At 35.6% G+C, this 13,062-nt stretch overlaps 1 protein-coding gene across 1 annotated transcript in view; it reads right to left on the minus strand.

Annotated features, from left to right (window-relative positions):
• Positions 1–380: 380 nt before the first annotated feature.
• The window catches only part of LOC150107693 (major facilitator superfamily domain-containing protein 12-like), a 67,842-nt gene continuing 55,160 nt past the window's right edge, over positions 381–13,062 (minus strand). The window contains exons 7-8 of the mRNA XM_090392170.1: positions 601–780; positions 381–488 (exon numbers count right to left, since the gene is read on the minus strand). Coding sequence (XP_090248296.1) covers positions 381–488; positions 601–780 — 288 coding nt within the window. The remainder of the gene's footprint in view (positions 489–600; positions 781–13,062) is intronic.

Genomic DNA, 13,062 nt, shown 5'->3' on the forward strand with positions numbered 1-13,062 from the left:
CCATGTGAATTTGTGCACATTTTTATGTTGGAACATGGTGTTAGTAATAACCAGTCCATGTCCTGAGCAGAAATCCAATAGATATTTGCCATTATTATTAGCTTTGCTCTTTTCTCCAAATTTTCCCAAAATATTTTTGTATGTCTGAATTAAAGTCAATCAGTAAAAACATAAATCAATCACAAATGTGATAAGATTATGAATTCACTGTTATAACCATGCAAGGAGGTTATGTTTAAACTTTCACATACCTTCCAAATCTTTCCTAAGGATAAACACTGATTGCACTGTTTAGATTAGCTACAGACAATAATGAATATATGCAGTATTGAGGGTAAATATGTGGCTTAAATGCTGATTTGTATGCTTTGCAGAGCTAACTAAGTTCCATTATCATTTGGAATTCCAAACATTCTTAAGCATTTAAATTCAGAAAGTAAAATCATTACAGAGTAGATCAGAAGCCCTAAAAATAAGTTGATGTTAAACTATTGTAAAAAATAAATAAGTTTAATAATTAACCAAATATGCTATACAAAAACAAATATGTACTTTAAAAAAATATTTTATAGGAAAACTTAGAATCATACCACTACTTACAGTGTTTTCTCCTACAAGATCTGAAGTGAAAGAAAGGCAGATTATCAGCATTGTAGAGCCAGATATTCCAATGAGAACAGCAACTGCATATACTTCCCCATAACGATATGTATCACCCTCACCAAAATAAAGGCATACGGATGCTATTAATGCTAAAAGGCATCCCATGAAGAAGGTTATCTGAAGAAATACAAATAGAATATATTATTCTGTTGTAGAAATTTTTAAAAGATAACAAAGATATAAATGCTAACACAAAAGGGAAAGGCATTATTTTTGACTATTATAAGGAAATTAAAATGAGCAGAATACAGTATAAAAAATTCCACAAATCTATCTGTATACTTTTTTAAAAAGTATTTTCTTATGTTTTTATAGTCAAATTCAACTTACTTTCATCAGGAAAGATAAAAGAAGCTGAAAGATATTAATGAATTATTTCAAAGGTAAGGTATGGTTTACCTAAACCACTACAGTAGCCATTAAAACATAGTAGGAATCCTAAAAAGTTGGCTAACTTACGTTTTGATTATTCAGAATGATTGTAATGGCTGCAATATTGTGAATAGACAATTTAAATGACCATACCATCTTGGATTATCGCTGCCTGGCACATTTTTGAAGATTCATAATATGAATCTGATATTTTTAATATTTATGCATTGATGTTCATTTCCTCTGAGTTTTCTCAGGATTCTGTCATTTCTGGTCTTTGATCAATTGTATCTTTAGTCCAACTCTATATTCAAGTTAGTTTGAATACTGTCATATACTAGTAATTTGATTTTCTTGGCTGATTTCTCTGCTGTATGTAAGGTTAATAAATTTATATGAAACAACTGTTATGTGGTTTATTATTTACTTCCATATGTTGTTTGTCATCTGCAACAAAAATGGCTAAAATGTTTAACTGAGAACACTATTAGGTTTGACTACTTGGAATTAATTATATTTTCTGTTTGCCTATTTATTTTCAAAGTTTTTTTTTTTGTTGCTTTTTTTTTTTTTTATACCAAATTTGTCAAAGCAATTATTTACTGGTATTTTCATAAGGAGATTGCAATGTAGAACATATTAATTAGAGTAATTTTAACTAATACTTCCAATATTTTGGCAAATTCAAATTGCTATAATCAGGAAACAATCTAGAAACTGATTGTGTGTGCGCGCACGTGCGCAAACTACATCAGGTGACAATGAAGCAGGGCAACAACAAAAAGTAGGACTTGCCTTCTAAATACTATCCAATCTGGATTGGGTAGCATTCGTTCTCAGAACATCAGACCAGTCTTCACAGGTCTGATGTTCTGAGGACGAGTGCTTCCCAAATTTAAGACAGTTTTATGCACCCAAATTTGTTGATGTTTGGATAGTTTCTTAGTGATGTAGCAAATTCCAGGAAAAGTATCTTGCATTTGTAATAGTGAAGTAAGGTGACTTTTTTTTACCAGCACATCCTGCGACAGGTGTCCAAAGTGTGGTCTGCAAGTCCCAAGTGGCAGTAGTAGAGAAACCAAATACAGCAATTCCTCAATTACTGCACTCTTTAAAAACAAGCGCATTAATCGAATATAATAACCTATAGAAAAATATATAATTTGTTTCTCAGATTTCTTTTTTGACCCTTTATTTTTTTAATAAAAGAATTAGGGCCTAGTTAAAGGAAAACCATGAAGCTGAAAGACAATAAAACATATTCAGAATATAAATTTATTATTCTGCTTCTTAACAAAGAATTGAGCTAACGTAGTTTGGAGGGGCATTCCGTTTCTTTTTTCCATACAACTGATGGTATGGCCGTACTGCTTCTTCTGCAAATTTTACTGTCGCTTCATCAGGGTCAGTCTAAGCATTGCTGCTTAAAAACTTCGATTGTACGAAAATTATTTTCAAATTGTTTCTGTGAAATCTCATTGGGCTGTCAGTGATTAAATTTTCTTCATATTCTTCAGGATCTTCCCACTGTGCATCTAAATTTAGCAGGTCGGAATCACTCGACTTCTCAGAATGAGATTTAGTTAACTTAGATTCATTCGAAAAGCCTCTAAAATTATTTGCACAATGTGGAAGAATGTACTTCCAAACGGCTCACATATTGCTAGCAGTAATTTCGTTCAACTTTGCGACTTTATAACCAGGCTGAGATTTCTCTAATTTGGCTAGGAAAGTCTTGGAAGGCATTCGCTTCCAAAAAAAAGACCAGTTTCATCGACATTAAATATTTGTTGATGACAACAGTCTCCTTCTTACACAATTTTCTTCAAAATCTCTGGATATCTCCTTATCTGCACTTGTAGCTTCTCCTGTGATTAGAACATTATGTAGGCTATTTCTCTTTTTTAAACACTCAAATCACCCAGCACCAACGTGGAATTCTTCTCCTTTTCCATCATTGATAGCCCTTTCTTTCCAGGTTACAAAGAGACAATGCTTTTGATTTAATAAGGCCAGTGTTTAGCAGGATCTGTTTTTGGTTACAATCTTAGATCCATGTAAAAAGAAGTCTCTCTAATTCAATCATTATAATACTTTGATTTCGAGTGCATACATGATGAACTTGAAGCAGCCTTACCTTTCTCTTTGTATTCAGCAGTTGATTCACCCATTTTTGTGTTCTTGTCCTATCTCTGCTCTGGACTCGCCTTGTTCATTTTTCTTTATTATTTCAAGTTTTTCTTCCAATAAGATTACTTTTCAAATCATTTCCACACTTCTATTTTTTTTTTTTACTCATGATTAAAGGTAAAATAATTTAAAATAAAAAAGTAAGGAAAACAATTGCACGTGATATGATCAACAAAATGCTGTGTAATGCAGACGACATAAATTTTGGTGGTAAATTTGGAACATAGTGTACATGGAAATAGTGTAGTATGCCATTAAAAAATAACTTTGTAAAATGTTTCAAATCGGTAACTAAATTATTTCATCCTGGCCAGTGATTTTTTAAACAGTTAGCCATAAAAAATGTATAGAACGAAAATTTTTAAAATCTGTAACATTTATTTTTAAGTGTATATAGGTGCACTAATCGAATTTGGGTATTGAAAAAAAATGACACACTAATCAGGGGTGCATTAATCGAGGGATTGCTGTATAGTCCTCATGTCAGAAATTGTTATGTGGTTTCCCCAAAAGATTACTCAGTCTAAGAACTGACTAATAGTAAAAATCTGATGGCAGCAATTAATATTAAGTTTAAATCCATATTGTTCTTTGTTAACTTTCTCTTCGGTGATTTTTTCTTAGCCTTCTCTCAATTGCTTACATAAATCTTTCATGGCACATCAAGAGATTCCTCTAATTCTCATATTTCCTCCCTTTTTTTCATATATAATTTGGTGATGCCTGTGTAGACTCATGATAATATCCAGGATGTCAGAACAAACTCACATAAAGCCAAACTCAACATAATCAGGAAATGAAAAGAAGTGGAACTAGCAAAAGAATTAGAGAAATACATCAAAATAATATACATATGTCACTGAAATAAAAAGACAAGCAGTTCAGATTCTTTTAAATAACTAAATGTTATATTCAATAACATTTAGTTATTGTATATAACTGGCAATAACAAGAAGATAAAAGAAGAAGTAGTTATAGTATTCAACACGAAGATGATCTCGAATGGCAAACAATTTCAAGTGGAGTGATGTACACAAACATCAAAATAAGAAATTAGACAAAGACTTATTTTTTGTTTATAGTCTCACAGAAGGTTCTACTAAGTGGAGGAATTTTTGAAGTCATTAGAAAAGACAGTAAACAAATAAAAGGGAAAGTTGATCCTTGTTTGAGATCTAAACAGCAGAGCAGGAAGTAAATGTCAGATACAGAAATGTTTTTAGAAAATTTAAAGAAAAGAACTACTAATAATAGTAAGCACCTGCTCAGAACATGGAATAGTCACCACTAACATGTTCTAACAAAAAAGGAATATTCAGTTGTTTGCAGATGATGCAAAGTTTGAACAAGCTATGAGGAGTAGAGCAGATGTTTCGGCTTCACAAGAAGACTTGAACAGATTGAGTTAATTGGAACAGGAGTGGGGATACCAGTTCAATGTTGCAAAATGTAAGGTTTTAAAATTTGGGAAACAAAGATGGGATGTAGAATTTACTCTTGGTGGGATATATTGTTGGAGGTGGAGGAAATAAGGCATCTTGAGGTGATGGTGGATAAGAATCTAAAATTTATATGACAATTTTCCAAAATTGTGAGGACAACACAACGAACTCTGGGAGTGATGCAGAGGACATTGACTTGGAGATTCTTGTTTCATCGTATAAGGCTCTGATTAGGTGACCTGTTCAAAGGGATAATGAGATGTTGGAAACAGTCCAGAGGTGACTGACTAAGGTAGTTTCTGATCTCTGGAATGTTGAATATGAGGAGATGCAATTTATAGAGTCTAGTGGATAGGAGGAAGAAGGGTGAATATGATAGAGACCCAATTCCTTTCTTTATCAAACTTCAGTATCTTGTTTTAAAATTCGTATATAATAGTTTTCGATTCTGTTTATTTTATTTGTGGCAATGTTTAAGGATTTCATTTGACAAAATATGTTAGCCCTGATAAGGACAGTTTTTGATGAGCCAGTCAGCAAATGTCATCTTCGTCAGAATCATTGTAATTTGCTTGGATAACAATAGAATTTACTTAATCTTTGGAGAGAGAATCACGTTCGCAAAACTTCCCCTTTTTTTTTTTAATTGTGTGTGTGTTTAATGAAGTTGTTCCACATTTCCGGTTTTACTTTGCATACCATCTGCCAGTAAACTAACTTTTTCCTTCTTGAATGTGGTGTTGTTGCAGGCAACGTATTCCCTGTCTCCAAGCAAGCTGTATTGGATAGTTTGCAGTAATATGGAGAAAGCCTGAGAGGTGTATGTGTCCTGCCTCGGTTACCATGATGTCAACTCAATAGGCTGACAACATATGCTTCTTCCTATTCTCAATTTCAAGCAACTCGGCTTTCAGCTTATCATTGTAATTTTCTCAAAGCAATCCTTTTTTCTGTAACCAAGTGGCAACGTCGGCTTTTCTCATAGCTATGGTTAGGGATTATAGACACGTTAACACAAGAATATTTTAATATTTGCCAAATATTTCAGTCTGAAACTAGCAGACTATCTTCAGTGGCTACATAGGAACTGTTTTTAACAAAGTCCATTAGAAGTACAGAGAGAAGCTGGGAGATATCGAAGGAGAAGTCAGACCAGCATGCACTGCCAGTAAGATGGTCTGCCATCTGCATCAGATGCCGAAAGCCATCGGCTGACCCAGAAAGCATCGGTGTAATATACATTGAGCCCCAGGAGTCCTCCATGATGCGACGATGCTAAAGGAAAAAAGCCCCCACAAATGTTGAGGCCCAGGATGGAAAAAGCAGTCAGTGGGACCCGTAAAGAGATAAAAACATCAGTTAAGATATGTGTCAGAGAAGAACTGCAAGTAGAATTTTTTGTGTTTGTTTAACATTACGGAAGATATACTGATAGTCCAAGGAACACAGATTAATTTGTATAATTTAGATATGAAAAATCTGTCAATTGAAGTACGAGGGCTGTTCAATAAGTAATAAGACTAATTTTACTGTCGCGAAACCACTCATCACAATATTAATTTCTGTGGAATAGAGAAATGTTGCTGTCTGTATTAACAAAAGAGGTTGATAGATGACATATACGGGCTGATGTGCCAGAGTGTCAAGTGACTAGATGCAAGCTTGTTTTGGCGCGCCTACGAGCCGCAACCAGTCGTCGAAATGGAAGAGTCCTTGGAACAGCGTTATGCGATTAAATTTTGTGTGTGTTTGCAAAAATCGGCATTGGACACTTTTAACATGATACGCGAAGCTTTCCACAATGAAGCAATGTTGAGGGCAAGTGTTTTTCGCTGGCATAAAACTTTTAAGGAAGGAATGCAAAATGTGGAAGATCTTGAACGTGAGGGAAGACCCTCAACGTCCATCAACACAGCAGCCATTATCATCAAGGAGGATCACAGAATTACAGTACACCAGCTGCACGTTGTCTTGAATATTTCTGTGGGAAGTGTTCACTCAATCATGGCTGAACATTAAGGACGGAAACGTGTTTGTGCCCGATGGGTTCTCAAACTCTTGACACCGGAGCAAATGCAGCATCAAGTGGATGTGTGCACAGAATGGAAAGAAAGACTGGAACAAGAAGGCGACAACTTCTTAAAACGCATCATTACAGCAGATGAAGCTTGATTGTATCACTATGACCCTACAATGAAACAATAAAGCAGTGAATGGAAGCATCCATCTTCGCCTACCCCAAGAAAGCAAAAAAACTGTAAATTCGGCTGGTAAAGTTATGACCATAATGTTTTTTTTAACTACAAAGGCATTGTTTACCAACACGCTGTAGAACCCAAGAATACTGTAAACGGCTCATACTATGCGGATGTTTTACGGACAATGGTACAGCACATCAAAAGGAAGCGTCCATTGCTGAAGAATGGCTTCTTATTGCACCACTATAATGCAAGGCCACATATTGCTGGTGGTGTAGTGGACATTTTGCAGAAGAACAACATAGATATCCTACCACACCCTCCATACAGTCCTGATCTCGCACTGTGCGATTTCTGGCTGTTTCCTCAGCTCAAGAAACCACTAAGAGGCTGCCATTTCGAAAGCAACAAAGCATGTGTAAAAGCTGCGGAGGCAGTTTTGAAAGCACTCTCAAAAAACGGACTTTCACATGTGTTTAAGAAGTGGATGCAACGTTGGGACAAATGCATTGTGTCTCACGGTAGTTACTTCGAAAAAGACCATGTAAATGATGACGATTAAAGGTAATCTGTTTTCTGTATAAATATAGTCTTATAATTTATTGAACAGCCTACGTATATATTGTATGAAAAAATTAGTATTGGGATGAGAACATAGATTCTTGTATGAGAGTATTGCTGCATATTTTAATGTATATACAATTATTGAGATATAATAATTCTTATATTTAGATTTTTAGAAAGAGCCAATTCATCTAAGATACAGTATAATTGCATCGTAGTTTAATAAATATGTTTTTATGTTAAAGAATTTATATTCACTGATCCTTAATCCAATGCACTGTAATCACATCCAGTGCATTGTAATCAAAAACTCTGAAGGTCACATCCCTTTTGTGGGGAATATTAGGGGTTCTCAACCCTTAATCCAGGGACCTGAGAATTCTAGATTCCATAAAGGAGAATCTTGGTTGCACATAAATATGAACCTATGAGCGAAGGTAAATAACAGTAGCCACGACAGTCCATAAAGCTTAAGATAGATCTAGAGACATTCTGCAGGTAATCTTAAATATATTTAATACCCATAAAGGGGAATCTTGGTGGTGCAGTCTTAACATTAAATAAAATTTCCAAGATTCTCAAGGTATTAGAAATTAACCTGTAGTAACTTAAGGTAAAGAGTAAAAGTGTAATTACAGTGTAAAAGGAACATAAAATAAATAATAGCATAATATTACTAAGGAGCCAACAGACTATACGTTTATAAACTGAATCGTGTAGTACAATGACATATCAGGAAATTGATGACTAATCTGAGGTGTGGGAAATCTAAGGCAATTAATGTGAAGTAAATTACTTCTATATTCAAGTAGCCTAGTAGTGAAGATACTTCATGCACAAACCCTATTTTTTTTTTTTTTTAAATAGAGAACTCATCCATGAAAGGATGAGTTCTCCATTATTGAACTTATGGCATACTAGTATCATGAATGGGCAATAAGGAACTTGTTCACATTTGACTTGATAAGCTGTGGATTTTATTTTTTGGGAAACGTGAGATAGCAAACTGTTCCAGAGGTCAGCAGTGAGAAATTTGTTCTGTAGGTTTGAAGTTGAACTGCGAGAAGGTGTTATTGGCTGCTGCACATGTTTGAATGAATTTGACAGATAGCGGGGGAATTACTGATGCCAATTCTGATGAATAGCAGCCATAGAAGTATTTATAGAAGATATTAATGAGTGAGGAGTCATTAATCAATTTGACTGCCCTTTTCTGTATACAGAATCCCGTATTTTAGGGTGCTCTTATGGCACCAACCCAGATGTGAGAATAGTATTCAATGGTCGAGCAAATTTGTGATATATACAAAATTAGGAGCTACTTGGAGTTAAAAGTAATACCTTAAGTGAAAAAGAAAACTTAATTTTTTTGGATGCAGAGGAGGCAATATTTGTGATACAGCAGACAACAAATTAATCCCAACAAACCGAATTTTATCAAGTTTTTATTGGTTTTTGTTTCAGTTTACAATCATTTTGGTTTTGGCTCACTATTTTGGTTGAGTCCTGCATGTTTTAACTGTCTCTACAATATTTATTAATAGTGTTGCGGGTTTTTAATAGTGTAAACAAGTTGACATTCGTGGTGTTTTATTCATTTTGTGTAACTATAAAATGGATACATCTCCAAGAAAGCATTCAAAAATATGTATTCTTTCTTATTACCAATGAGCGTGGTGTTGGTTTGGGTATTGTTAATGTGATATTAAAGAGATTTAGGGAAACAGGTACTTTTTTTTTCTTCTGAAAAGAATGAGCAAAAAAGGAAAACTACACTTACTCAAGATCATTTACTAGTTAGGAAAAGCAAAATTAATTGAAGATTGTCTGCTGCAGACTTAAATAGAGACCTGTCAGCTAGTGGGATTAATGTTTCTGACAAGACAGTCTGTCTAAGATTGTTGGAAGCGGGGAGGACCGCCGACAGAACAAAAAAGAAAAACTACCGATGAAAGCTATGCAGAAAAAGAGGCTCCAGTGGGCAAAAGTTTACAAGGATTGAACTGTTTTAGAAGTCATATTCTCAGATGAGAGCCATTTCTTTGTCCAAGGAAAGCAGGCACCCTATGTTCACAAATCAGTGGTTGAGAAGACTTCTCCCATCCATCTTCAAGAAGCTCCTAAACACCCAGCTAAAAGGATGTTCTGGGGGTTGTTTTACACATGACGGTCCAGGATCACTTGTGCCTGTTGATGGTACGATGAAAAGTGACCAATACATAAAAGTATTGGAGAAAAGAATGGGTCCCAAACATCCAGAAAGACAAAGAACTCATCTCATCTTACAACAGGATCTCACCCCATGCCACACTTCAATATTAGGAACAGAGGAGCACATAAATGATTAGGTAAAGTTGGAGTTTAATTTTTGTACTTGTTTTCTTGCAAAATTAAAATTTTTCTTTAAAATGTGCATGTTTGGATTAATTTATTCACTACTGTATGTTTGTGCCAAGAGATTTGAGGTTAGCATTATCGCAAGAAGGTAAATCTCTTACTGAATAGAGATTTGGATATTGTCAAAGTTAAGATAGGAAGAAAAGGGTTCTTTTTTTTGTTGGAAATAGCTGAGTTTTGTTGGCACTGAAGCTAACAAAGTTATCCAAATCCCATTGATAAATGTTTTGAAAATCAGAATTTAAGATAGTTGAGGTTAGGGTTTTGCAGGTTGTGGTGATTTGTACTTTTCAAGGTTTGTCAAATAAAAAGGAGGAATGCAGTATGCTGCCATCAGCAATTCAGCAAAACTGTATACTGGATTGCAGTCTGCTGGAGTATAGCATTTATACACCATCTGTTCAAAAAGAAACCGAACTTTTCGAAAATAGAAGAAACTAGTGGCTCCACCTGTTGTGTCTTTTTGTTGTCGAAAGTGGCAACCTTCATTAGTGTTGTGTCAACTGTTTATGATATTTGTTTCATTAGAAGCCGAGTTATAGTGCCAAGAGTGACAGTCTATTTTGACGAACGGCCAGAAAATGAGTTTCAAACAGAGCTGCGATTGACTTTTGTGTTAAACTTGGTAAAAGTTTTACCGAAATGAATCAAATGCTTCAAAAAGCATATGGTGATGAATTGATGAATGCTTATCCCATAACTCAAGTTTACGAGTGATTTAAACAATTTCAAAGTGGTTGTGAGACGCTTAAGGACGACGAAAAGCCAGGCCGTCCAAAAACTGGACTGAGTGAAGTTAACATCCAAAACATGCTTGATTTCATCAAAGAAAACCCAAAATCGTCCATGAAATTGATTGAAGATGAATTGGAGATTCCAAAATCAACTGTGCACAACATTTTGACCGAGAGTTTGGGCCTTCGTAAATTGAATTTGCAATTTATTCTCCACAAGTTGACCGACAACCAAAAAAAAAGTATCGAATTGAACACTGCAAGGACCATTAAAACTGCTCATAAGGACTCAAACTTCCTTGAAACGATCGTTACTGGTGACGAAACATGGTGTTTTGAGTATGAGCCAGAAACAAAGCACCAGAGTGCTGAGTGGAGACCACCAGAAGAGGCACAACCGAAAAAAAGCCACTTAGAGAAGTCAAAAGTAAAGACAATGCTGATTTGTTTCTATGATTCCAAGGGCATTATCCACAAAGAATTCGTTCTGCCTGGTCAAACGGTCAATGGCGAGTTTTATCTCAAAGTTTTGAAGCGATTGATAGCGAGAAGTGAGAATTCGTCGTGCATGGCATGATATCGTGATGCAGGCAGCTGGTCACTTTTGACGATAATGCACCATCTCATCATTCGAACATTGCGAGACAGTTTTTGAGCAAAAACCAAGTTTGTGTGTTGCATCACTCGCCACATTCATTTGATTTAGCACCCTGTGACTGCTTTCTCTCCCCCCGACTGTTTGCTGATGAAATTAAAGCGATATGACACCATTGAAAACATTCAAGCGGCAGGAACCACGACCCTCAACAGTATTCGAAAAAAAGATATAAAAAATTCATTTAACGAATTAATTGACCATGCCAAGCACTATATCGAAGCTGAGGGAGAGTATATTGATTGAAATAAATGATTTGAATAATTATAATTGGCTTGCGTTTTATTTTTCTATCAAAAGTTCGGTTTCTTTTTGGAAGAGGGTGTGTGTGTGTGTGTGTGTGTGTGTGTGTGTGTGTATAGAAGGAAGAGAGTGAACAAAAGACCAGAGCCTTGTGAGACTCTAGCATTAGTTGTATAGTTAGAAGATAAGGAGTCATTCACTATTACTCAAAGTGAGCATCCATTCCAATTGCAGTCAGGGGACAGACCAAATGATAGGGGGTTTACTTAATAGACCTTTGTGCCAGACTCGATCAAAAGCCTTGGAGATATCAAGAGCAACCACTTGAAATTTGCCAAACCTTTTTGTGGCATTTGTCCAGAGATGAGTGACGTACATTAGTAGAATCCATACCGTGTCATTTACTAGATGAGTCTTCAAGGTAGCATAAGATGTTGATGGTTCTTTGAGGTGAGAGAAACAGGACAGTTGTTTGAAGATAAAGATGGGCTAATCTTTCCCGACTGCAGGATAGATACCAGTGGAATAAGAAAGTGTAAATAGGAGGCATAGAATGGGAGTGCAACTATGGAGGTCTTTTAGAACAATTAGAGGAATACCATTAAGGACAGGTTACTTTTTTGGTATCGAATTTGAGCAAAATTTTTCTGATCTCTTTTTGGTGAAAGATCAAACACAACACTGAGTGTTTGGAATGGTTAGGGAACATTTATCATGATCACCTATGCAAGAATTGGAGAAGTAGGAAGCCAGGAGGTTAGCTTTTTTTGTGGATGATGATACAGTTGTACTATCTGGGTGTAATAGTGGTAGGAGTAGTGTTGGGCAGAGGTTACAATCAATAGTTTTGGGTTGAGCCCAGAAGGCATGGATGTCATTTGGGCAGGATACAAGTTTGATGCGTTTAGCTCTCTCAAAGTCAGTTTTTCATGTGGTGATAATTTTCTTGCAGTTATTCTGGGCTTTGGAAGCAGTATAGGAGGATGGAGTTTTGTGTGCAAGCCAGGTGCGGTATGCCTGACTTCTTTTTTGGGCAGGATACAAGTTTGATGCTCTTTGCTTCGATACTTTTAGCTCTCTCAAAGTCAGTTTTTCATGTGGTGATTTCTTGCAGCTATTCTGTGCTTTGGTGTAAGCAGTATAGGAGGATGTATGCAAGCCAGTTACTGCCTGACTTTTTTTTTTTTTTTATACAGCACTGCCACACTTGTCGGAGAACCAGGGTTTAGATAACGGATGGGAATTAAGGAGGAGTACCAAATAAATGTTTCCATGCCAATAAGAATTATTTCAGTGATTCATTCTGCATGTAGATTTGGCTTGGATGGCTGGAAACAATAATCTGACTAGGGAAAAGCATAGAGGCAAAAAGGCATTATTGGGTAAGAGATTAAAAAATAATATAATTTCTTGTCAAATATAATGCACTGTTTCTTTTAAGTCCCCAGGACAAACTAGCTTTCCCTTTATATCTGCTGCTCTTTCTAATGACAAAAAAGTTATATTTCTTCCCTAAAAGAAGTTTCAGTAGGACCACAGACATTAAACTTTCATCTGAGAATTTTTTTCAGTTTGGTGTTGACAATCATAGCAACCCCCTCCTT

Source organism: Typopeltis vanoorti, chromosome 4, assembly GCF_054136105.1.
Source record: "Typopeltis vanoorti isolate ZY-2024b chromosome 4, IOZ_Tvanoo_1.0, whole genome shotgun sequence".
Classification (NCBI taxonomy): Eukaryota; Metazoa; Arthropoda; class Arachnida; order Uropygi; family Thelyphonidae; genus Typopeltis; species Typopeltis vanoorti.